Source organism: Lolium perenne, chromosome 6 (genome assembly GCF_019359855.2).
Source record: "Lolium perenne isolate Kyuss_39 chromosome 6, Kyuss_2.0, whole genome shotgun sequence".
In the NCBI taxonomy this organism is placed as follows: domain Eukaryota; kingdom Viridiplantae; phylum Streptophyta; class Magnoliopsida; order Poales; family Poaceae; genus Lolium; species Lolium perenne.
Window position 1 is genome coordinate 155574499 of NC_067249.2, and position 25871 is coordinate 155600369.

The window sequence follows — 25871 nt, forward strand, 5'->3', positions numbered from 1 at the left end:
ACCCCTTCCAACACAGAAGGGGAAAAAACCACGGGCGCCAGCCAGCAAAACTTCACTATATCGGGAGGTGTTTACAAACGCCCTGGGTTATCTTATAATCTGATAAACCCTAGCCGGCGGCTTACAAGATGTATATATAGGCGGTGCCAACGATCTGTACCGTACCTATATAGGGAGTGGCGACTATCAGTTCCATCCTGCAAGTATATGAGGAGGGGTATGGGAAAATGATCAACAGAGGAATATCTTCTATGATGTTTAGTCCGAATGCAAGCCAAAGTACAAAAAAAAATCTTTGGTTACAAGCTTTGGGTTTGGGAGTTGAATCCACTGAAGTAAAATACCTTGGTTTGTTGACATATATTGGTCGTTCATGGACTATTGCATATTTTAAGGATAATATATGGAAGAAACTTCAAGGTTGGAAGGAACATTTGATGTCCTGGCTGCAAAGGAGATATTAATAAAAGCGACAGCGCAAGCTATTCCCACTTATACAATGGCATGTTTTGATCTCTCGAAATCATTGTGTGATGATATTAGCCTCATGGTCTGTCACTACTTGGTGGTCACAAAATGACGGTGAGAAGAAAATGCATTTTTTAGGATGGAAAAAATGAAATTATCCAAGGAAGAGGGAGGTTTGGGTTTCGGGACTTGCATTCTTTTAATCTCGCAATACTATTAAGACGGTCTTAGCGCCTGATCCAAGCACCTGAGTCATTGTGCCCTCAAGTGTTTAGAGCTAAGTATTTTCCTAGTGCTGATCTTCTCTCTGCTCAACTTGTGATTGGCACGAGCTATGTGTGGAGGATCAAGCCGACAGTTTTACCCATGGGCACGTCCGTCCATGAGCACCCGACCCGAATGGGCAGGGCATGGGTCGCTATATTCGCCTATTGGTCTTACCCATGGGTGACCTGATTAGTCACGAGCAGGGTATAGGTATAGACTTGTACCCATGGATCGCCCAATGGGTTGCCCGATTAGCCGACAGGTGGGCCCTTATATTCTAGACACCACCAGTAGTATACCACGATAGCAGATTCGGAGGTGAGTCGGCCCAAGGGCCAAGGCCAAGGCCCAGATTAGTCTCTTGACTCCCGTCCCGTCCAAGCCTAACCTAGCGACGATTTACACAAAAATAACCCTTTAGTAAAAGTATAGCACAAAATAACCCTCTGGCGAAAATATTTCACTCTACTAACCCTTTTGTGTGGCGTCTATGCGAGGGGCATCACACTTCACTGTGTGGCGCGGCGCCCATGCGATGGGCGCCACACATCTTGCGTGCGTGCAGCCACCGACGTGGAAGCCATGTGTGGCACCTATGCCAAAGACACCACACTACTCTTTATATATACTGTTTGTCTAGACTTGATATAACATTATGTTAGTTCAGCTGGTTAAATCCTTTGCACTTTGAGTCCTAGGTCTTGAGTTCAAATTCCCACACCACCTATTTTTATTTTTATTTTTAAAAATTGTGCTAGACATTGTAGTATGTTTTAAAAATTCAATCCATGCTTATTAAATAAATAAATACATACATACATATTGTTTTTTAAAACATTTTATCATATTTTTTTCCCTCGAAGACGTCTCGTAACTTACATTGTCTACTTCAGAAATGCAAGATAGATCACCAATGTGGACGTTCTTTGATATTCATGAAAGAACACAAAATCCTATTCAAACTTATAACTACGTAGATCAAGGGAAGTATAACAAAAAAAAGGGAACAACTCTAACATCATTAATAAAGAACCGTAAACAAAAGTCCGATTTGCCCATATACAAAAGCGGTAAGAAGTGTTGAAACGGACTGCATGTGTGTAGAACCTTACTACAATGACAATTGTCTACGAACTACGTGATATAATCTCAAATCTGGTTCTGAATATGTCACATGGTTCTAGCTACCTCACTCGTATCAGGTAATAAGCATGTCTGCAGTAGATCTATTGATATTACAACGGTATGCAGATCAGTAAGAGAAATAATAGCACCCACAGATGATCTGAAGACTACTTCTACCGAGTTGTAACTGAATTCTCATTTCAGCTAACTGCACATTCTTTTTTTTTTTTGAAAGAAAGGCAAAAGATTTGCCTTAATTCATTAAATAAGGAGAAGTCATAGAACAAAGTTTTAGAATTACAACTACATCGAGGCCAAAGCCTACTCTCCCGCAATCAAAAGACCCAAATGTTTCGCACCGGCCACAACCCAAATTCTAGCTTCCGACTTAATTCTATCGAAAATGATGGTCGGCAAAGTACTTTTGTTTTTGAAGGTTCTCGCATTCCTCTCATTCCAAATCTCCCAAGTGACGAGCATAAGGAGGGAGGCCATAGCCTTCCTTCTTCCGCCATGAGAAAGAACCATGGAAGTCCACCAATGCTCCACACTATCGAACTCATGCCAAGAGGCGGGGTCAAAATCGTGGATGTGAAGCCAATCCTTGATCATGGTCCAAAGACGGATGGAGAGGCGGCATTTGAAAATAAGATGGGCCGCCGATTCGTCATGGCAACGACAAAGGGGATCCTCCCATTAGGCCACCCGCGTCTCTGGAGGCGGTCCGCCGTCCAAACCCGGTTTTGTATGATAAGCCAAGAGAAAAGCTTGCATTTTGGTGGTTCCCAAGCCTTCCAAACGACCAACTCCATGGAAGAGCGTATGGTACCGACGAATTGCGCCTTGTAGTCCGATGAGCAAGAGTATGCCCCGTTCGCGGTGAGCTTCCAAACAATAGAGTCCGGCACACCGTCTTGGAGAGCGATATGCGAGGTATGTTGCCAAAGCAAGGTAAACTCATGAAGGTTTTGGACCGATAGGCTCGCGGAAATGTCAAGATGGAGGATCCAAGCATCATTATTGATAGACTTTCGCACGTTCCAAGTCTTCTTCTCAGAGATAGCATAGATGGAAGGCGCAATGCATTTGGGGCATAGACCATCAGCCCACGGATCATCCCAGAAGCTAGCCTTATTTCCATCACCAATGGTGACTTTGGTCAAAGAGCAAAAAAGCTCCAAGTCCTCCTTGTTGCAAGGGTTCTCCATTCCAACCCAAGGCTTATCTGGTGAAGTCCAAGCAAGCCATGGCCAACGGAGGCGAAGGGCCCTCGCAAACTTCTCCATATTAAGGATACCCAAACCGCCAAGATAGGTAGGGCGGCAAACCGCGGTCCAATTGACTTTACACTTTCCACCGGTGGCATTTTCATTGCCCGCCCAAAAGAAGCTCCGGATTAGCTTGATGATAACTTGAAGGGGCTCCACGGGGACATCTATGGCCGTGAGAGGGTAGATGGCTTGCGAGGAGAGAACCGATTTGACAAGCGCCATCCTCCCGGCAATGTTGAAATATCTTCCATGGAGAGGCGCGAGGTGTGCTGCCGCTTTGTCTTCGATATATTGGAAGTGCGATCTTTTGAGGCGCTTCACCGCAAGAGGGAGACCAAGGTATTTCATTGGAAAGGTTGTGACGGTAGCCGGGAGATCTTGAAGGACGTGCACAAGTTCCACCTCATTGCACCGGATAGGTGCAACAAGGCTCTTCTCAAAGTTGGTGAAGAGGCCGGTAACATTGCCAAAGTTGTTTAAAATATGCGCAAGGTTGGAAACCTCCGCAAGGTCGGGGGCCAAGAAAATGGCCGCATCGTCGGCGTAAAGAGATGTGCGAAACCTAGCCCCTCTTCCGGGTAGACGTCTTAGGAAGCCGCGGTCGGTGGCCACTTGGAGGACGCGTTGTAGAGGGTCAATCGCGATATCGAAAAGTAACGGGGAAAGCGGGTCCCCTTGCCATAGACCACACCCATGCTTGATAGGGTCCCCGGAATGCCATTGAGGAGAACTCTCGATGAAGCGGTGCAAAGAAGGGCCGTAAGCCAATCACGGAAGCGCGGTGGAAAACCAAGGTGTTGAAGAAGATCAAGTATGTAGTCCCAACGGACATGGTCGAATGCCTTTTTGATGTCAAGCTTGAAGAGAAGAGTCGCTTTTTTTCTTCGGTGAAGCCATCACGCATAGTTGTGGACAAACATGAAGTTGTCATGAATGCTCCTCGACTTGATGAAAGCGCTTTGGGAGTGGGAAACAATGTCATTCATGCGAGGGGCCAAACGGCGGGAGAGGACTTTGGCCACGATCTTTGCAAAACCATGGATGAGGCTAATTGGTCTAAAGTCGGTGATTTCCTCCGCCCCATCTTTCTTTGGAAGAAGGAAAATGTTGGCGGTGTTAAGCCAATGCAGGTGGTTGGTGTGGAGATTGGAGAATCGTTGTACAACCGCCATGATGTCAAGTTTAATAATATCCCAACAAGCCTTGAAGAATTTGCCACTGAACCCATCCGGCCCGGGAGCCTTATCGGAAGGCATGTCCCAAATGGCATCCTTCACCTCATCCTCCGTAAAAGGATCATCCAACCCGTCCAAGGTCGGCGTTGGGAGGTCAATGGACTCCCAATAGAAGGAAGTAGTGCGAGGAGTTGGCCGACCATATGCCGAGGTGAAGTGATTTTGGGTGATAGTTTGCTTGTCATCATGGGAGGTAGCCCAACCGTTGTTACGCCTTAGCTTGACGATGAAGTTTTTCCTCCTCTGAGCGTCACCTTCGTATGGAAGAATTTCGTGTTAGCATCCCCATGTCGAAGGTTTAGGATGCGGGCCGTTTTTATCTTTCTAGCCCTTTCGAGAGCCGCCAAGCCAATCACCCTTCTTTTAAGCCTTGCGCGAATGTCACGCTCCTCCGGGAAAGTTGTCTTCTCTCCATCGCCAAGTCAAGTTGTAGAATGACATGAAGGGCCATGTGAAGTTGGAGCTTTGTGTTGGAGAAGAGGCTCCTACTCCAATGTTTAAGGCGCACACCGGTAATAAGAAGCTTGTGATGGAGGATATGGTAAGGGTCCGAGTGAGTGGAAGGTTCAAGCCAAGCCTTTTGGACCACCTCGGAGAACCCCAACATACGGGCCCAAAATTCTTCAAAGCGAAACGTGTGTGGTTTCTTCGGTCCTCGACAACTAGCAAGGAGGATAGGGCAATGATCGGAGAGCGAGGAAGAGAGGGCATGGAGGATGTGGTCATCATGCGAGTTGTCCCAATCCTCATTGCAAAAGAAGGCATCAATCCTAGACATGGTGGGAGTGTCTTGGCCATTAGTCCAAGTGAACTTGCGGTTTTGGAGGTGAATTTCTTTGAGGTCACATGAGTTTAGAGCGTCGCGGAATCGATTGATTCTATTTCTATCAATGTTGTTGTTGTTCTTGTCTTGGGCACGACGGATTTGGTTGAAATCACCGAGAGCAAGCCACTTAGACCCAGGTGCCGGCTTAAGCTCAATAAGCTCCTGGAAGAAGTCGTTCTTGAGAGCATTGTCCGTAGGCCCGTAAACCACCGTGAATTTGAAAACATCATCGTCTCTCCTAGACATCACCGTGGCCGAAAGAGAGAAAGTGCGGATGTCAAAGCCGTGGAGATCAACCGCGTTTTGGTCCCAAAGGATGAGGATCCCACCTCGGGTACCAATGGCAGGCTTGTAGGCAAATCCTTGGAAGCGCAGACCGCCGATGGACGCCGCGATAAAGGGGTCGACATTTGCAAGCTTGGTCTCCTGCAGACAAACAATATGACAAGAGGTGTCGGAGATGGTCTCGAGCACAGTGGATCGTCGATCAGGATCGTTCAAGCCGCGCACATTCCAGCTTACAAGATTAATGGCGTAGTCAATCATTTGCAACACGATCAGACCCAGATAGAGTGCACAGGCAAGCAACATGAAACTGGAGAAGACTTGGTTCAGGCACAACATCAGTGGCGGTAATCCAACAGCAAAGAACAGCTAACAACAAGCAGTCTCGCACCACAAGTGTGGAGAGCAGCAACTGGCATGATGAAACACGAATGTAGGTCCGGATGCCCACAAGCCAGGCAAACATAAGCAAACAGGGTGGATTTGAGTCTAACATTAGGAACTAAATGGACCCAGCTGAATGGAGGAGCACGCGCAACGATTAGGTAACTATCTGCTGCCCAGCCGCCCCAGTTGGCGCGACACCATCATCATCCTCCAGTCCGGTAGCATCATGAGCGAGCTCCACCGCCGCAGCACAACCGTGAGCGAGCAGGGCATCTTCAACAGCAGCGGCCAGGTCGCAGTCGAGTCGGAACAAGGCGCGGAGGGCGTCGACGGCAAGTGCTGGCAGCTTCCCCTGGAACATAGCAACAAACTTGGCAATAGCAGCTTCAGTCATGCACTTGCCATCTTTGAGGATGCCAAGGCGCTTGCAGAGCAGCTGTTCGGCCAGCAACACCATAGGGGCACGCTTGCCCTTCGTCTGGAGGCGGGCACTGGAGCGCTGCAAACTGAAGCCCTTGACGCCGGCAAGGGTTTTACGGTGGGCGACGGGCGGAGTTGGGCGAGGCGAAGGCGAGGATGGCCTCGAAAGCAGGGGCAGCTGCAGCTTGCTGAAGAGCACCTTGCCAACAGACGCAGCCTGAGGGTGCGCTGCACTGCCCGGCGGAGTGCGCGCAGGCGAGGCACCATCGCCGTGGACCGGTGTGGAGCCAGCCTCGGATGGCGAGACGCCGGCAAGGTTGCCAACGGGCGTGCTGAAGGCAGAGGCTAGTGCCGGGGAGGACACGGTTGTGGCTGGCGTGAAGTCGAGGCAACCTGGCGCAGGAGAGGCTCCGGCGAGCCAGGCGAGCCGTGGAGCCGGGCGGAGGAGAAATGCTGGAGCCAGGAGCGCACCGAGGCTGCGAAGGGGCCTAGAACGTTGGCCCATCAGCGCCCAAGCAGATGATGGAGGCGAGGCGCCTAGGAGGTGGCGATCGGCCGCGCACCGCAGCACCAAAGCGCCCCTGGTCGTGCCCCTCCTTGCAGCGGGCAGACGGAGGCGAAGCATCCCGGCCCCGGCGGCGCGAGCCAGAGGCAGGGATCACCGAGCCATCCTTGAGCCGCTGGAAAAGCTTCGGGTCGACGCGTCGATGATCGCGAATGGGCAGCTCGGCCCTGCGCCTGTCGCGGTGGTCTTCATGCCTGTTGCCTCCGTGGCCGTCGTGGCGATCATCACGGCGCCCAGCATCCCGACGTCGGTCGCCGGCGTCTCTTCGACCACCATCGGCTCGTGAGCGGCTACAAAACAGGCGACCAGCCCAGGTCCTGCGGTCGTCGGGGCGGCCGTGCCTGTCATCATCATCGTCGCGCCTGTCGTTGTTGCGGTAGTTGTCGCGGTCACCATCCGCAGGATGGGCACGACGCTCCCGGCGAGGCTGCTCACCAGCAGCGTAGCCCAAGCACCACTCATGGCGCTCACGCGCCGGGTGCCGAGGCGGACGACCATCAGCATCAGGCGAGAAGTCCTCGTGGAGGTCGAGATGGACGATCACCTTGTAGGTTAGCCCCCTTTTTCCTTGCAATGAGTTGTCGGGGCGGACGTCGATGGCCGGCAAAGGACCGTCAATGAGGGTCACCCACATGACCTTAGGAAGATCACTTGGGTTGGTGCACCAGGCCCAGAGACTGGCAGCGGACACGTCTTCCTTCAGGTCGGTGGCCACATCGAAATAGTTGAGGATGCAGTTCTTGCCAAGAATCTTGCCAATGTCGTCGCGGTTCCAGGCCTGGAACGGCACCCCCTCCAAGCACAGGTGGACGTGGAAGTTCAGTGCCGTCAGCTCCGCGTGGGCGAGCTTGCTCCACCTGGTGATGTGGATGTCGAGACCGCGGGAGGAGAAGCGGCCCGGGGAAGCGACCTGCTCGCGGTGATGCTGGTAGGTGAAGGTGGCGAAGAAGTCGTCGGGGTACGATGGCACCACCTGGAAGAAGGCCTTGTCGATCTTGGTGTGCTCCTCGATGGCGGCTTGGACCTCCGCGGCGTTGACCCACGGCATGTTCCCGCCGAGGCGGATGACCGCGGCATGGTTGGCGAGGGCATCCTCCGCTTGCACGGTGGCCGCGGTGCTATTGATGACGACGTGGCCCTCGGCGGGGCGGGCGGCCGGGTCTCCGACGCGCGACATGGCCGCGCGGATGGTGGCAGCGGGTGGGCGACCAGGAGGTGGCGGAGGCAGCTGCAGGTCTTGAGCTTGTGAAGGTTGTCGGGGAGGAGGGTGATGCAGGTGCTGGTGTTGGCCCTGCCCAGGAGGAGGCAGCAGCTAGTAGGTGCGGTCCCGAATGTCACGGAGGCGGCGACGGCAAACCTTCTTGGTGTGCCCAAGCTTGAAGCAGTAGCGGCAGCGGATTGGATTTCTGCAGTTGAGCGCAAGGTGGCCAGTAGCGAAGCAGCGGAAGCACTCACGGTTCCTGCTCTTCACGTTGTGCCCCCTCTCCTCTCTTTGAATGTGCGCAGGTAGGTGAGGATGGCTTGAATGCTGATGCCTTGAATGAGAGTCAGGAGAGCACAGCTTCCTCCACCAATACTTCTGACGGACCGGAATCCAGGCAGCCTCCAGCTCCACGGCAGGCAGCGGGGCATGGGCAGCCGCAGCGGAAGTGACCAGGGGCGGACGGCCCGCCACAGCTGGGGATGGGATCCAGCTGGAGGAGGGACAGGGAGCAGCCGCAGCCGGGGAAGGGCGTCGCCAGCCACCGCCATTAATGCCCGCACCATTAATGCGGGGGGAGGGAACCGCTGCGCCAGCAGGTCGATGAAGAGGCGCATGGCTCGAGGGGAGCCGCGAGACAGGGGTCTCTGGCACCATTGAAGACGAGGACACGACGGGACGCCTGACCGGAGAGGGTAGAAGATCTTGTGTCGGGCGATTTCCGATCTGGATCCCCTTTTCAGGGGCGGCGGGCGCAGGGGAGGAGAAGCCAGGGGGCAGCAGGAACGGGGAGGAGGAGGCCGCAGACGAGGTTACCTTGGTCGAGGCGAGCGGAGGGACGGATGCGCCGGGGGAGGACGCGGCGGGTCCGGCGGCGGCGGATGGGGCCGTGGGCGTGCGTCGCAGGAGCTCCATTCTCCTAGTGGTATATAACTGCACATTCTTGACAGAAAGGACAAATACCCTGACAGAGATTGTCAAAGATAGATGGAAAAAATACTTTATAAAATTGTATGCTCGCTCCAACACCTCATCCCCATAGGATCATGGCGAGAGGCACACTGCATCACCAAAAAGCATCAATGTATATAGAGTTTTCTGTATGGTGCACCTATCAGTGTATAAGGTCATACCTTACGCAATACTAGACCGTATTAAAGCACGCGTTGCCGCGCCCGTCCATCTTATAAGAAAATAAATCATAGAAACATTTGAAGATTTAAAACTGAATTAACATAATAACATGTTAGAAATGCACACCTTGGTACAACCGTACATTTTGTAAAAAGAATATTTTTTTTATGAAGTATTGAATAAACTTAAGCATTGAATTAGATGAAGCGGTAAACACATATACATGCATGAAGGGGTAAACACACATACAGGGATGAGGCGGCATACAACTTTTTTATACAACAACAACAGTTTATCGTTTGTTAATTTTGAGGGTAAGAATCAGCTTTATTACGATGACAAACTGCGCATATTGCGCTTTACAATTGCCAACCTTGCCGTTCTATGAAACTCTCCGGATAAAAAACCATTAAGAGGAAATAATCTACTAACTGAGCTCGTGAATGTTTGCTTCTCTCCTGCATTGGTTGATATCGCACCTTGAGAATCAAGTTTTCAGCTGCACCTTCACAACTTCTAATAGCACCAGCCTAACAACTTCAGATAGCGCACACAGTTCGGCTCAGAAGGCATCTTGGACGTGACCTTTCATTCCCATAGAGCAGCTACGACCTCTTCCTTATCGTCTGCCCCAATTACACCCCAACCGGCCAAGGCATCCCTAGGAATGGAAGAGCCATTTACATTAAATTTGAACATCCATCAGCCGCAGCTTTCACTTGTACCCTTATCATTCTTTTCCTTGCATTTCTCCTTCTTGAACAATTCTAGGTGCTCGATTGTATAGGAGACCATCTTATGCATCACTTCATGTGTTGACATTGGTGTATCATCCCCTTGAATCTTGTTTCTTTTATTCCACCGTTGCCACCAGCAAGGACCTTAAAACATATATTAGTTATGGAAATTTCATGATTATGAGAACAGTAGCCCTGATCAATTGCATCTCTGCCAGCTCAGATCTGCATTGCTCCAGACAGAGTCCTCGCCATGTTTCTTTAATCACTTTTCATTTGACTAAAAAACTCGTCCATGAAAATTCCTCCAATTTTCAGGTTTACACGCAGAGTCAGGGAATTGTGCGGTACTATGTGAGCAAACATCTATAATTTGGAAGCCAAGATAAAACCTAGACGCGGCATCAGAAGCTGTCATCAGAGCTTCAATATTTCCAGGATTAATTGAGATGCTTCCTGCATCCAGCCCATGGAACTAATTGTCCAACTAAACGTGAACCTTGTAGGCTTGTTTAACAGAGTGTAGACCTTTGCTATCCAACTGCCACACCACATAATCTGCAGCCATTTTGCGCAAAGGTATCTGAAGAATTCTATTCACACCATCCTCTCAAAAGGTAACTAAAAATCTCAATTAGAAGGTCAAGGATCTATCAAATATGAGGATAACAATATACCCTATTTCTTTTTTTAGACTAACAATAATGGTATGGCAGCTCCATTTAATATATGCATCATTTGGCAGAGCGATACTTTTCAAAAGGATATGGAACTTGATGGTTTATTCATAACCTATGTAGATTGTTTGAAATGTGATTTTGGGACTGCTTGATTTCTGGAACAAAATCTGGATAACGAAGCACATCAATAATCAGGCCCAAAATATACCTTGAGAGAGTAGAAACAAAGGGTCTGATCATCATTATCCAAGCAATATTCCTTATGTGAACTTCATTAGCATAACAGCCTTTCACATCATTGATCCCTAGAAAAAATGAGACCTGAGCATAAACTCTCTCTATATTTATTCACCCATGAAAAGGAAAAAGGTATACATGGCAGAATAATATATTTTCAGAAAGCAAAACAGAGAACACAATAATATAGCTTCAGCTGGAAGCAAAATAAACTGCATGGTACCTAGCAATGGATGTGGTGTTCAAATCCATCAATATCAGTATACATAATCTGCTAATGATTAAGGAAAAGAACAATTAAATGGGCTCATTATTTTTTCCTACATCAAGTAATTCAGTGGACCAGTTAAAGCCAAATATTTCATGCTTTTGGACAAAGGTATGAAATGGAATCACAAGGGAGGCTATGGATGGACATATTAAAATAAATTAACTTCAGCAGTGATTATTGAATAACTGGATGTAACATATAGTTACAAGTAGTCATGTTTGTTTGTGATATAAGCACGACCGAGAAAATCGCCTAGGAAAAGAGATAATTGAGCCATGCATAGGAGATCACATTGACTTGTAGCCAGCATTTTTCGCTTTTTACATGGCTAAAGGATGCAAGTAAAATCTTCATATTTTGCTCTTGGCTTTCTCTCTCGCAGAAACATGTCCTCCACTGCACGTCCACTGAAATAATAATAACATATTTTTAGCATAAAGAAAATCAAAATAAGTTAATTACTATTGAGATCTCAAGAATTTTCTTTTGCCTGCAATAATGAAAACACTACACATGAGCAGGACCCAAGAGGTCAAACCTGCTTCTAGAAACAACATATATTAATATTGAACAAACATACTGACAAAATCATTTCAGGGAAACGAACTCATCCAACTGAGGCTGAAAAGGGATGATACGTACCGTCTTCAAACTGCATAATTTGAAGGGGAGTCCTTGGGTACACGCGCTAGCATATTCCAGAAAATCCCTAAGAAAACACATGTGCACAAATAAGAAATACATCTCATTGATTACGATTGAGAGGAAGGAGAGGAAAAAGGCGGCTTGTGCAGATATAGAAGACAAGAGGACCATGGCGAGTGGCGATGGTGGCACAACATCTCTCCGTTCCCTGTCCCTTTTTTCCCCCAAAAACCATAAGCCCAGTTGGTCGCCGGTGTGCGGACGGAGAATCAGAGAACGGCGAGGAGACAGGTAGGCGCTTGAGTTTTTGGAAGGTGAGGAGCCTGATGCTGCCGCCACAATCATCGCTTGTGCGGCGAGCTGAGGTAGGGTTCGTCCTAATTACCGCAACCGAGATCTGTTAGGGAAGAAAAAATATATGGGCTCAAGCTATTGGGTTATCGGCCTCTGGGAAGTCTTTTCAGCCCGGTTGACCACAAAATGGGTAACTCGGCCTCCAGAGTAGCAGCCCAGTAATGTGGGCTGGCCCTTTTGACGGGAATCACTGATTGGAAATGGTTCCAGCGACGTTTCGGTCACGCTGGACGATCTGGAGCGTTCACCAGCTGGTTCCAAGCGCCAAATCGCTGTGTGAGGTCGTAGGTAGTTGCGTTATACTGTTACTTAATTCCATTCTCTATTGTAAGCCCATCATTTAGTTACCATGCATTTACGGATTGTGAGCTATAGATTTCATTTAGGGAACACAAAATATGGTTGCATGACACTATCATTCCATCTCTCAGCCATCTTAAGTTGGAACTACAACTTTTAATTGAATGATTTGCAATTTGCACAGTCTGCACTTGTTTTGTAAGAAGTTTCAGATTAGAAAACCTTGTTTGTGGGTCTTTTAGGGGAACTTGCCGTGCATTTTCCGTGGATAACGTGACTATAAATTGACCTGTTATTTCAGTTACATATGTAATTCTCAATGTTACACTATGCCAAGCCAGTTGAGAACAAACACGGTGATGACACATATAAAACCAAGAAAAAAAGAGAGGTGATTTTATACCGGTCATAAAAAGATATTTGTTATTCCTATTTCTCAGATACAGATTTCAATTCTTGAGTGTTTCTTAGATGATAGTTTGTGATTGGCACTACCACGAGAGAAATCTTTAGTTTCTGCATGAACTTGAATTTGCATTTAGGCTTAGCATTGAAATATAAAAAGGTTAATTACTGCTAAGGAAAGGAAGACTTGAATTTTTGGAGAACGTGGTTTCATATTTGTTGTATTGAGTTCTGAATTTCCCATAAGTATATGAGTTCTGGATTTATATAATGCATCATCACATTGTAATTAAACAATTTCAACTTCTACACAATATCTATATTTCCCTGTATTTTCAAATATTTCTTCCAGAAGATGGACGGGCGCGACAACGTGCGTCTTCATGGTTTAGTACTCCTAGATCATGTAAGTTACGAGACGTCTTCCAGGGAAACAAATATGATAAAAAATTAAAAAACAATATGTATCTATTTATTCATTTAATAAGCATGGATTGAATTTTTAGAACATACTAAAATGTCTAGCACAATTTTTAAAAATAAAAATAAAAACAGGTATTGTGGGGACTTGAACTCAAGACCTAGAACTCAAGTGCAAAGGCTTCAACCAGTTGAGCTAACATTATGTTCTATCAAGTCCAGACAAACAGTATATATATAAAGAGTAGTGTGACGCCTTTGGCATAGGCACCACACATGGCTTCCATCGCATGGGCGCCACACAGTGAAGTATGGTGCCCCTTGCATAGGCGCCACACAAAAGGGTTAGTAGAGTGAAATATTTTCACCGGAGGGTCATTTCGTGCTATACTTTCATTGAAGGGTTAATTTTTTGTAAATCGCCTAACCTAGCCGCTAGGCGCCAGGCAACCCCATCGAAGCCTCTAGCCCTTCACTCCTCCCATCTCTCCCCTGAATCCCCCATCATCCTCCTCCCATCTCTCACTCCTGAGCGTGATGATTCGCTCCCAGATGCGTCGTCTAGCTCCCAGACGCTCCCATCCCGGCCTAACCTAGCCGCCAGGAACACCGCACCGCCATCCCGCTACCCCACCGACGGCGCGCATCTTCACAAGCGCCCCTGTTTCTACACGAACGATGCACTCCCGCCACTCCAGACTCCACCGACCGAGGCACCGAGCGAAGGCCTGCATCTTCCCGGACACCGGCGTCCTGCATCTCCCAGAAGCCGCCTCGTTCTCCATGAACCGCAGGTTAGTATTTAAGTTTTTTTGTTTATGTTGGCATGATTTCTTGCTCACAAATCCATGCATCTGAACTGTTGTGTACTTCTGTTCTTGCATAGGAGTTGAATGGATTCCCCGGAGCACAACTCTTCGCAGCTGGCGGTGGAAAGCTCGGCTGTTGCTGGTGGTGCTCATAGTAACTCCCCAGCCGACACTAGTACAGAACCTTTAGTGCATCTGCTAGAGTTGGTTCAAAGAGGAAACTCACATCTGGACGTTAGAGCATCTCCAGTCGCGTCCCCCAAATGACGTTTGGGGCACGGCGGACAAGAAATGGGGAAAATCGCGTTCCAGTCGCGTCCCACAAATCTAAATAGCGTCCCATTTTATGTCCGGCGTTCCTGATAGAGACTCTGTACATAGAGTCTCTACCGGGGACGCCGGACACAAAAACAGCGTCCGGACGCATGCATGCAGCCCCTACTCCCCACATGTCATTCTCTTTTTCCTCACTTTCTCTCACCTACTTTTCCCACATGGAGTGGTCCCCTCTATTGAAAATCATGCATCCGGACGCTGTTTGAGGGACGCGGCTGGAAATGGCCTCTTTTTTGTACAGATTTTTCGTCTCTTTTTGTCCGACGCGGTCCTAAACATCCCCCAAATCATTTATGCCGGACTTTTTTGAGGGACGCGACTGGAGATGTTCTTAGCTTCCTCACCGTATGGCCGCTGCTACCTATTTGGCTTCCTGGCTGTATGGCCGACTAATTAAACTTATTGCTAGCTAGCTTGCTGTCTTGCCCGTGCTCAAGCTTAATTATTATCTGTGTAATTGTGTGCGTTTCCTCAAATTGAACTATTACTGAGACTACTAATTTATGTAGTTGTTGCCTGCTAGTCCCCTACTTATGTATGAGGCTACCTATTTGTATTTGGGATGGATTTGAACACTTGAAAATGTATATGTTGTGCTTGGTAACCTGAAGATGTTGATATTTATGCGTTGCCTGCAAACCCGATGGGCGTCCTATCGGGTCGGGTGACCCGTCGGGTTCGGGCATGGGTCTAATCTCAGACCCATGGGTAGGATCGTGGGTAGACCCTCGCCCATTTACTAATCGGGCATGGTCCAGGAGAGTTCGACTCGCCCAAACCCGACCCATTGCCGGCTATAGTGGAGGAGTATATAAAAGGCCTGCAAGTTTTAAAGAAGGAATCATTAAGTTTTAGTGTGAACATATGGGAAGATCCTTGGTTACCAAGGAGTGTCACACGGCAGCACTCGACAAATAAAGGTGACTGTGAACTGCAGATGGTTTCATAGTTAATTGATGCATCAACGTGCACATGGAAACAAGACCTTATCAAGCAAAATTTTCACCCGGTTGATGTCCCAATAATTCTCAATATTAATCGGCATACAAAGTACATGCGGATATGCTCAAACGTGAACAGTATTCTCAAGTTGGGCAACGATCTGAAGTCTCATCAATTAAAAAAAAAGGTCTTCAAAAAATCTGGAAGGTGCAGTCCCCCACCCTTAAGATTCATCACTTTCTTTAGCCCCTTGCTCATAACAATCATCCTCTATATATGAACATTGCAAGGCATGGTGTGGAGCTGCATACAAGATGTGCAGTGTGTCACAGGTTGTTTGACTACGGAGGTCATCTGTTCCTGAAATACAAATTTGCAAAATAGAGATGGAGAACTCTGCTTCTTCAGGATGTACGGCTGAAGTTGTTGCTTTGTCAGTCAGCAATTTAGATGTTGGAGGAGGTTCTGAAACTTTCGGAGAAGAAAAGCTTCTGTCCATATCGATGCTTTGGAATTGGTGGCAAGAACGGAGTAGAGGAAACCACGACGAAAATCATCAAAGTGTTGACAATTAAATATTGATGTTGCATTCTATGAAGAAACATGTACCGGAGGTTGGGGTGCCATCGGAAGAGATTAGCTCTTCGGTTCTTCTTTGAAATCAGCAATTATATCTTCGTATGGAATTTTTGAAGCAATTTCCCGTTCTATTTGACCATGATCATGCCGTGTCTTAACAAAATACGAGTGTTTCATTAAAAAAAAATGATCGTCTGCTTGTGGCTGCCGCCGGTCCCGGTCCGGTCCGGTGTCACTTTCGCTTGACTCTAGCAAATACCAAAGTACTTCTAGAAAAGAAAAACTTTATCAAAGCAATTATGCCCCCGAATCAAAGTTTCCAATTTCATCCGCCACCAGCCAAGATCGGGCCAAACCTCAGCCGCTAAATCGCCGGGGCATCTACCCGAAGAGTCTAGCTACACCAAGCGATTCCATTCCCATCGCCATCCAAAGAAAACAGAGCCACTCCTTTGACTAGACCCCAAACCCCTTTTGGAAAAGATACACACGGGTAGCTAGGCGACGGCACACGTACAGTACACTGTACACGCGTACAAGGACCGGCGCGGCACGTGTCGAGCAGGCAGCGCAGCTCGGACGGCCCGACGCGTTCCCAAATATTCCGGGCAGAAGAGCCTTCCGGGCCACGCAAACGCGAGGAGCGCTCCCAGCCAAGCGTTCCGATCGCGTGGCCCACCTGTCACCCGCCGCGCCGTGCACGCGGTCCACCGTGACTCGGCACCCGCGCCCGCGCACCCTTATCAGATCGGTGCAGTGGACCGCGTTCTTTTCTAGGTTTCCTCCGGGTCCGCTATAAATACAGCGCCAGGGACTCGGGGACTTTCCCATCCTCAGACGCTCGTCATTTGTTTATTTATATTTACCAAGTAAATCCACCAACTTCGTTCCCCATCTCGTCGGAGCAAGACCTAGAAATTCTTTTGAGCTTTCTGCTTTCGATTCCCTGAGATCTGTGAGAATAAGAAGCAGCGGATCCATCGCTGGGCCTTCGGTGTTGTTCGCGGAATTGTAAGATTTCTCCCTCTCGGTTAGTTAGTTCCTGCTGTTCAGATCGATTGCGTTCGTTTCGTCTCGTCTTCGATCCGCCGTAGGAATTTGTTCCCTGTACCTGAAATTCCTCTCCGCTGCGGTAAATAGCACGGATCGCATTTGATGGACAAAAAACGCTGTCTAGAATTACCAGTAATTTTCCCGACCTTCTGGTGGTCAGGAATTTCTTAGTTACCTGCCTTAGCCCTTAGGGATGTTCAATTAATTTGGTCCGTTCATCAATTCGCGGTAGGTTAACCTGTATGTATTTCCAGACCTGATGTAACATGCACATAAATTTTCTGAAGGTGCCCTGTTGGATATTAGTGCTTCATGCGAAAGTGATCTGTATTCCCCTTTCAGTTTCATCTCTTCTGTTAATGCTCTAGAATGGAATAGTATTCATCCAATTCGAAAATCAATTGAAGTATAATCTTCACTGAAATTAGTGATATATTTATATTCCTCTAGCTTATGTGGATGATGAAACATTAATCCTGAAAAGATAGTACTTACTGTGCCCCTGGCTATATGGTTTTACAGTTCATTGTTCTGCCTTAGCGATGTTTAATTGTTTTGGTTCATTCATAAATTCGAGGTAGATTTATCTGTAATTTCAGACCTTCTGTAGTATAGAAATCAATTTTCTGAAGGTGCCCACTTGATCTGAGTGGTTCATCGAAATTCAACTGAACTAATAAATTCAGTGTAATTGGTGATATATTCCTCTAGGTTATGTGGATGATGAAACATGAATCCTGAAAAGATAATACTTACTGTGCTTTTCACTATCTGGTATTATATTTGATCGTTTCTCACAATACTCTGCTTCTCTGCGCTGCAGAATTTGATGTTCTATGGAGTCCAAGGCTGGTAAGAAGTCTAGCAGTAGTCGCTCATCACTCATGTACGAAGCTCCCCTCGGCTACAGCATCGAGGACCTCCGCCCCGCCGGCGGCATTGAGAAGTTCCGCTCCGCTGCTTACTCCAACGTATGTATCCAACCAATTAAGCTTCTATCTTGTTGCTCTTTCAGTTCTTGTTAATGATTAGCTTCTAACTGTGTCAATTGCTTCATTTTTGCAGTGCTCGAGGAAGCCATCTTGATATCCCTCTCGTGTGCCCCATCCCAATTGCTTAGAATTCCTTTCCACCTTCGTTCTCAGCTTTCTTAAATTTCTCTGGCCAGCTGCTTATTAGTGACCGGCAAATCCTCTTTTTTCTTCCCACCAACGTTCCGAAACAATGGCAGTCCTGTCTGTTGCTGACCTTCCCCCGGTCTCTGCGATTGGGTTCGAGGGGTATGAGAAGCGCCTGGAGATTACTTTCTCTGAGGCGCCAGTCTTTGCTGACCCCAAGGGCAGGGGACTGCGTGCTCTCTCGCGTGCCCAGATTGACTCTGTTCTTGATCTAGCCAAGTGCACCATTGTATCTGAGCTCTCCAATGAGACTTTCGACTCCTATGTCCTCTCTGAGTCAAGCCTCTTTGTGTACCCCTACAAGGCGGTGATCAAGACCTGCGGCACTACCAAGCTCCTGCTGGCCATTCCAAGAATCCTTGAGCTTGCTGAGGAGTTATCCCTGCCACTTGCTGCTGTGAAGTACTCCCGTGGGACCTTCATATTCCCTGAAGCACAGCCCTCTCCACACAAGAACTTCTCTGACGAGGTTGCCTTCCTCAATGGCTACTTTGGTGGCCTCAAATCTGGAGGCAATGCCTATGTGATTGGTGATCCTGCAAAGCCAGGTCAGAAGTGGCATGTCTACTATGCCACCCAACAGCCTGAGCAGCCTGTGGTAAACCTTGAGATGTGCATGACTGGTCTGGACAAGAAGAAAGCTTCCGTCTTCTTCAAGTCCTCTGCTGAAGGCCACACATCTTGTGCTAAGGAGATGACCAAGCTCTCAGGTATCTCTGACATAGTCCCGGAGATGGAGATCTGCGACTTCGATTTCGAGCCATGTGGCTACTCCATGAATGCCATCCATGGCTCTGCTTTCTCCACCATTCATGTGACCCCTGAGGATGGCTTCAGCTATGCGAGCTATGAGGTCATGGGCTTGGACCCTGCCTCCATGTCTTATGGTGAGCTGGTCAAGAGGGTGCTGAGATCCTTTGGCCCTTCGGAATTCTCCGTTGCTGTGACTATCTTCGGTGGTCGCAGCCATGCTGGGACCTGGGGTGAGAAGCTGGCTGTTGGGGCCTATGATAGCACCAACATGGTCGAGCAAGAGCTGCCGTCAGGAGGCCTGCTGATCTACCAGAGCTTCACTGCCATGGGCGAAATCTCCACCGGGTCTCCAAGATCTGTCCTGAACTGTTTTGTTGATGACAGTTTGGAGAATGGCCCCAAGGACATCAAGATGAATGCTTTCCTCTGCTGGGAAGAGGATGCTGCGCAGGAGATAGATGAGAGGGACGGGAAGAAGATGAGGAGCGCCTGATGGTGCCAAATGGGCATGTGTCATGTTCATTTGTTATTAGAAACCTTTTTTCCTGTTCGGATGCTGTTATAGTTTATGGGTACTGTGAAATATAAAGCCTCTCGGTGGTCTGCGGTTGTCTGCCACTTTGAGCGAATGTAAGGACATACCTGTATTTGAAATGCAGTATGGTTTATATGATTATAAATAAATCTAAGTAATCAACTGTTGTTTTTTCTCGTTGTTCCTTGAAATCATTGCTGTGTAACTTACGCTGGCAAAATTGCTGAATGCACCTTTTGCTTTTCGATGTGGAGTATTCCACTACTGACTGCATCTCGTTCTGATGCCTGCCTGGCTAGTGTTCAACATGACGGGCACAAATGCACAATCAGCATTGCCGTCATGTCCAGGCACAACAAATGCCAGCTTATGATCAAAGCAATTTTTTTTTCACAAAATTTCCTGCATACCCATCAAGCACAAAGACAAAGACACACATAATTATTGTTTTCACTTAGCCACCACCAAGCAACAGATTCAAAATTATCACCAATTCTTTTATCGAAGATGCTAGTAGAGACCTCTCACACAAATTTAACCGCTACACAATCAAATAACAAGTGGCTAGCAGTCTCATGTTCATTGCAAAATAAAAAAACGAAGACTCATCCACATGTCCTCGTTTACTAAGATTATCCCTAGTTTAAAGTTTGTTACTCACCCCATTCCTAGATGTAAGACTTATAATTTTTTGAGAATTTTTAAAAATATAAGGTATATTCCGTCACACCACTTATGGGAAATACTTTTATGGATTTGATTACATTTTCCCGCCTTATGCAAAGTTCTCTACTAGCTCACATCAATTACCTAGAGTTATATGGCTTATATCTGGAAACATAGGGGTATTGAAAATGTGGATCCGGGGGTGGAACATGCAACTTCGACACCGTGTTCATATGAATAGGAACAATATCACCATTATTCACAATTCCACAGGAAGAGCTAACAGAGTAAGACCCATATTGGTGAAAGAGTCAAATAGGGCAAACATCGACATCGGATAATGTAATTGTCTGAATTAGATCAACTAACTCCAATCAGTGTCACAAGGTTTTGTGAAATAGTTTACTGAAAGTAAATTTTCAGAAACCATCCCAAGCATATGTACCTGACATTGTTGTTCATTAACAATGACAATGACACACAAGTCCCAAAAAAGATGTATCTACAAGGGACACCCGCTGGCCATTTGTGTCATTAGCCCAACCGGTCTATTTTCTTCGCTCCTCAAGTTAAGAGGAACATTCGTACAGTATGCCCAAGTTAACAAGTGAAATGAGTCTCTGATTTGAGTCTTGAAGGAGTGCAACTCCGATGGCACGTGTTTTCATACATGAGAAGAGTGCCCATAGTAAAACTAGGTGGATATGGAGATTGATAGCTGGACCTTGTTAAGATGTACTGTTTGTGTCTACTTTATGCAACGGTCATGTATAACCCCAAACTCCAGTCCCCGTGGTTCGATCGCTGGTTTTTCTCCGTGGATTGGGAGGAGTTGCTCCCAAACTGTAAAAAAGATGTATCTACAAGGGACACCCGCTGGCCATTTGTGTCATTAGCCCAACCGGTCTATTTTCTTTGCTCCTCAAGTTAAGAGGAACATTCGTACAGTATGCCCAAGTTAACAAGTGAAATGAGTCTGATTTGAGTCTTGAAGGAGAGCAACTCCGATGCCACGTGTTTTCATACATGAGAAGAGGGCCCATAGTAAAACTAGGTGGATATGGAGATTGATAGCTGGACCTTGTTAAGATGTACTGTTTTGTGTCTACTTTATGCAACGGTCATGTATAACCCCAACCTCCAGTCCCCGTGGTTCGATCGCTGGTTTTTCTCCGTGGATTGGGAGGAGTTGTTCCCAAACAGTTTGCTGCGTGTCGGGCCTTCGCTTGCATCGGACCACTGCCCGCTCATCCTCCACTCCAACCTCCAGTCCCCGCGCTGCTTCCGATTCCAGTTTGAGCCGTTCTGGCCCAAATTCGACGGCTAACTGGAGGTGATCACTCAGGCCTGGAACGCGCCGACAAATGTTGACCCGTTGTTGCGCCTTCAGATCCTTCTGAGCCGCACCGCTAAAGCCATCCAATCTTGGAGCGACAGCCGTATTGGAAGTGTGTGCCGCCAACTCCTCCTTGCCAAGGAACTTGTCTTCCGCTTCGACGTAGCGTAGGAGTCCAGGAGTCTTTCTGATGCCGAGCATGGTTTTTGAAGGGAGCTCAAGATGAAAGCGCTCGGGCTCGCTTCTTTGGAGCGCACCATCGTGAGACACCGCTCGAGGATCCTTTGGCTGGCAGAAGGCGACGCCAACACCCGCTACTTTCACATGCGTGCTCGGGCTCGGCGGCGAGGTAACCATATCGTGGCCCTCTCTCACAATGGCGACACGGCAGTCAGCCATGCGGACAAGGAAGATTTGATAGCCAAATTTTACTCAAGCCTGATTGGTTCTGATTCTCCAAGTGAACAAGACTTGGACCTGCAATTCCTTGGTCTGCCTACTATCAACCTATAGGACCTGGACGTGCCTTTCACGATGGATGAGACATGGGCTGCTGAAGGACCTGCCAATGGACAAGGCCCCAGGACCGGATGGCTTCTCGGGACGCTTCTTCCATACGGCCTGATCCATCATCAAGGATGATGTCTTCTACGCCATCCAGCATCTCTACTCACTGCGGGCTAAGGGAATGCGAAATCTCAACGATGCTCTCATCATCCTCTTGCCGAAGAACGTGATTGATGTCAAGGATTTTAGGCCTATTAGCCTCATTCACAGCTTTGGGAAGCTCTTCTCCAAGATGCTCGCCAATCGTCTTGCGCCGAGGCTGTCCGAGTTGGTGGCGGAGAACCAGTCTGCCTTTGTCAAGGGCCGGTCAATCCACGACAACTTAAAGATGGTTCAGCTTACCACCCGCACCCTCCACCTGAGTCGTGTTCCCTCCATGCTCATCAAGGTCGACATCACGAAGGCGTTCGACTCTGTGTCATGGCCGTTCCTTCTACGCGTGCTGCGCCACTTAGGCTTTGGTGACCGCTTCATCGAATGGATATGCATCATCCTCTCCACCGCGTCATCGAAGCTGCTACTCACCAGCGTACCTGGAAGGCCCATCCTACACCGGCGAGGCCTCAGGCAGGGCAACCCCGTGTCTCCCATGTTGTTCCTGCTATGCATGGAGGTCCTCAACGCTGCCTTGCGCCGCGCTGAAGCCCTTGGAGTACTCTCTTCGCTTCCTTGCCAAGGTGTGCGGTTCCGGTCTTCCATGTACGCCGACGATGTTGTCATCTTTGTCGCGCCTGAGGCCCGCGACCTGAGCTTCCTCCGCCTGCTCTTGGAGTCCTTCGGTGGCGCCACCGGCCCACGCACGAACCTCGACAAGTGCTCCATCTCGCCGATCCGATGCTCTGATGTCCACCTTGCCGCGGCGGCCCTGCACTTCCCCTGCGGCATCAAGCCTTTCCCATGCTCTTACCTGGGACTTCCGTTGTCATACAAGAGGCTGCCGAGGGCCTCCTTGCAGCCCATCGTCGACACCATCTGTCGCCGGCTCGCACCTGGGAACGCGGCCTTCTAAACCTCTGCTGGGCGCCTCGTTCTGATCAAGTCCGTGATCACCTCCATCCCGATCTACCTCTCCATTGCGATGGAGCTTCCCGCTTGGCTCCTGCAATTCTTGGAGAAGCGTATCCGTGCCTTTTTCTGGAAGGGATCAGAGGCGGTCTCGGGCGGGAACTGCCTTGTGGCCTGAGATCAGGTTTGTCGGCCGGTGGAGTATGGAGGGCTAGGGGTGCTGAACCTCAAGCTTCTTGGGTTTGCCCTGCGCGCTCGTTGGCTGTGGCTGCGAAGGATGCGACGAGGCTGTTGGACTGACCTCCCTCTCCAGATTGAGCCGGAGGTCCAGGATCTCTTCGACGCGTCCACCCGCGTCGTTCCCGGGGACGAGCGCACAACACTCTTCTGGACTGATCCATGGCTCGATGGCACTACTCTTAGGGCCTCCGCGCCTACGCTCTTCGCGGCCGTGTCCTCTGTCTCCCAACACTCCAAGACAGTTGAATCCGCGCTGCTGAATCGGCAGTGGATCCGAGACATCACTGGCCCCCTGAGTGTCCCAGTGCTCACGCAGTTCCTTCGTCTCGTGGATGCGCTGCAGCTCGTTGTCCTCGCCCCTGGCACCCCTGACCGAGTTGAGTGGAAGTGGAGCTTGATGGCTGAGTACTCCGCGAGCACGGCCTACAAGGCTTTCTTCCTCGGGCTGGAATTCTTCCCCTGTGGCAAGACCATTTGGAAGACATGGACCCCAACCAAGTGCAAGATCCACATCTGGCTTGCAATGCAACGGCGCATTTGGACGGCGGATCGCATGTTGCGGCATGTTATGCAGTCCCACTCTAACAGTCTAACTGCCCTCTTTGTGAGCAGGCCCCTGAGACGGCGGATCATCTCGCCCTCGGTTGCGTCCTCGCTAGGGAGGTCTGGCATGCCACGCTCCAGCGCTGCAACTTGTCGCACCTGACGCCCTTGGCCAGTGACATGCTCATCGAGTGGTGGCCCGACTCCAGGCGGCGCGTCCCGCACCAGCTGAGGAAAGGGTTCGACTCCCTTGTCCTCCTCATGGTATGGACACTCTGGAAGGAGAGGAACAACCGCGTCTTCGAGCGCTCGGCGGAAACTACTCGAGGTATCTGCAAGTGCATCACCGAAGAAGTGGAGCTTTGGAAGCTATCGGGTGCAGTAGGGTTGGGCAACATTTGGAGATAGGGCTCTACTCTCTTTTTCAGACGTTGTACTCTCTTGGCATGCTCATGGTCGCCCTACCATTCTAGCACGCCTTGTACCCGCATTCCCTCTAGAATACCGGAACCGCTGTAGTCCGCTTCTTTTTCTTCTAATGCAATGACACGCAAAGCTTTTGCGTGTTCGCAGTGTATAACCCCAACAAGAAGGGGAACATGCACACATAACAAGTGGGAAAAGGGTTTGTTACTTAGTGGGCATCTAGGATCGAACATCTCATGACACCAACAATAGGGTGTTCTCTCTCGAATAGGTATACTGCTAGTTCGTAGATACTGGCTAAATCAAATGGCTAGGTCCGATATCTATCAACGTCAAGTTCAAAAAAGAGGACTCATCATTGTCCACTCCCCTTGGTGCAGCGTTATTTCCCGTATTGATGGGGACTTGTCGGTGAATACGTGTGCATTCAGTAAGAAAATGGTATACATGTCCAACATACACCTGACAATGTTATATTGTTATATCCTCTTGAACACTCCTATCGGGTAGATTACGAAAACGATCCCGCCGAATGAGAAGTTTAAACCGGTAAGGATTATCTCCTTAGTTCGAATTGATTTTCTTATGAGATCAGATCGCTATCAAATTATTTGAGATCAAGACAAGGCACAAACAAAAGGATCCGAAGGCCACGATGGAAATCAAGCAATGCAAAAGCCATCTAAGCCCTAGAGGCTCGATGGGTCACTTCCTAGCTCCCAAGTCTATCTAGGTTTTGCAATTTAACTATAGTGCACAACTTTAACCTTTGTAATACTATAAAAAAAGTTCGCAAGGCAAAAGTTAATTCTATTACCAACATTGAGGCTCGACACAGTTCTTGCTATACTTTTGCTAGACAAACGCCTAGGTGCGCCTAGACAATGGTAAATTGCTCCGCTAGCAAGTTCTAAGTACTCGTATTTTTTTGAAAACAAAGCGAAACCGATGCTTACAACTTCAAACTTTCTAAATGTACATAAGGATGTATTCTTTAATTTTGTAAAATCTCAATGCTAAATACCTTTTACTTTAGACTACACAAAATTTCTAGTTCAAACAAATTTTGAGAGTTTGAAAATGTTTAATATTTACTATAGTAATAACTACACTTTCGCAATTTTTATGCATAAGTACAAGGTATTTGGTATCAAGGTTTTGCACATTTGTAGATGACATCTCTAGCTGCATCCAGATTTTTCTCATTTTAAAAAAAAAAACTTTAAAACGTGGTTTTCATTTTTTTAAGGAGCTACATGGAGCTTGAGCTCCAAAGGTCCACACTTTTTTTTTACTTCAAACTAAATACTAACGTATATAAAATCTCGTCTTTGTCGAAACAAAATCTAAAAGCTCACGATCATGGATGAAGACCACCGTCCACGAAAGTCCTAGCCACAACACCTCGCACAACAGAGAGGTGAAACTGAAGTAGACCAGGGTAGGCTGCACCAAGATCTGGGTAGGAGCACAAGGACTCCAGCACCACGAATGCCTCCCACATAGCACATCGCGATGTTCGCACAACCGAGATTGCCATCCAACGTCCACCGCCAGGCACCGTCGTGCCCACCATAAGGAGACGCCGCTCAAGAAACCTGGATCCAACCTAACTTGCCACCGAGAAGACAAGTTGTAGGCACACACTAGGCCACCCCACTGCCGCATTG

At 48.3% G+C, this 25871-nt stretch overlaps 1 protein-coding gene and 1 long non-coding RNA gene across 4 annotated transcripts; one reads left to right on the forward strand and one right to left on the reverse strand.

Moving 5' to 3' along the window:
* Positions 1 to 9504: 9504 nt before the first annotated feature.
* On the reverse strand, positions 9505 to 12164 carry LOC127307144 (uncharacterized). 3 transcript variants are annotated; one of them, XR_007855189.2, is made up of 4 exons: positions 11923 to 12164; positions 11752 to 11818; positions 11401 to 11516; positions 9505 to 10906 (listed from the first exon to the last, which is right to left on the reverse strand). It is a non-coding gene; the product is annotated as an uncharacterized lncRNA (long non-coding RNA). The 3 variants fall into 3 exon arrangements; XR_007855190.2 differs by having other exon boundaries at positions 9505 to 10479; positions 10810 to 10906; positions 11752 to 12164; XR_007855188.2 differs by having other exon boundaries at positions 11752 to 12164.
* Positions 12165 to 18033: 5869 nt separating this feature from the next.
* On the forward strand, positions 18034 to 19591 carry LOC127307143 (S-adenosylmethionine decarboxylase proenzyme). The gene has a single exon (XM_051337848.2). The coding sequence runs from the start codon at positions 18177 to 18179 to the stop codon at positions 19374 to 19376; it is 1200 nt and encodes a 399-aa protein (XP_051193808.1). The 5' UTR covers positions 18034 to 18176; the 3' UTR covers positions 19377 to 19591.
* Positions 19592 to 25871: the final 6280 nt, after the last annotated feature.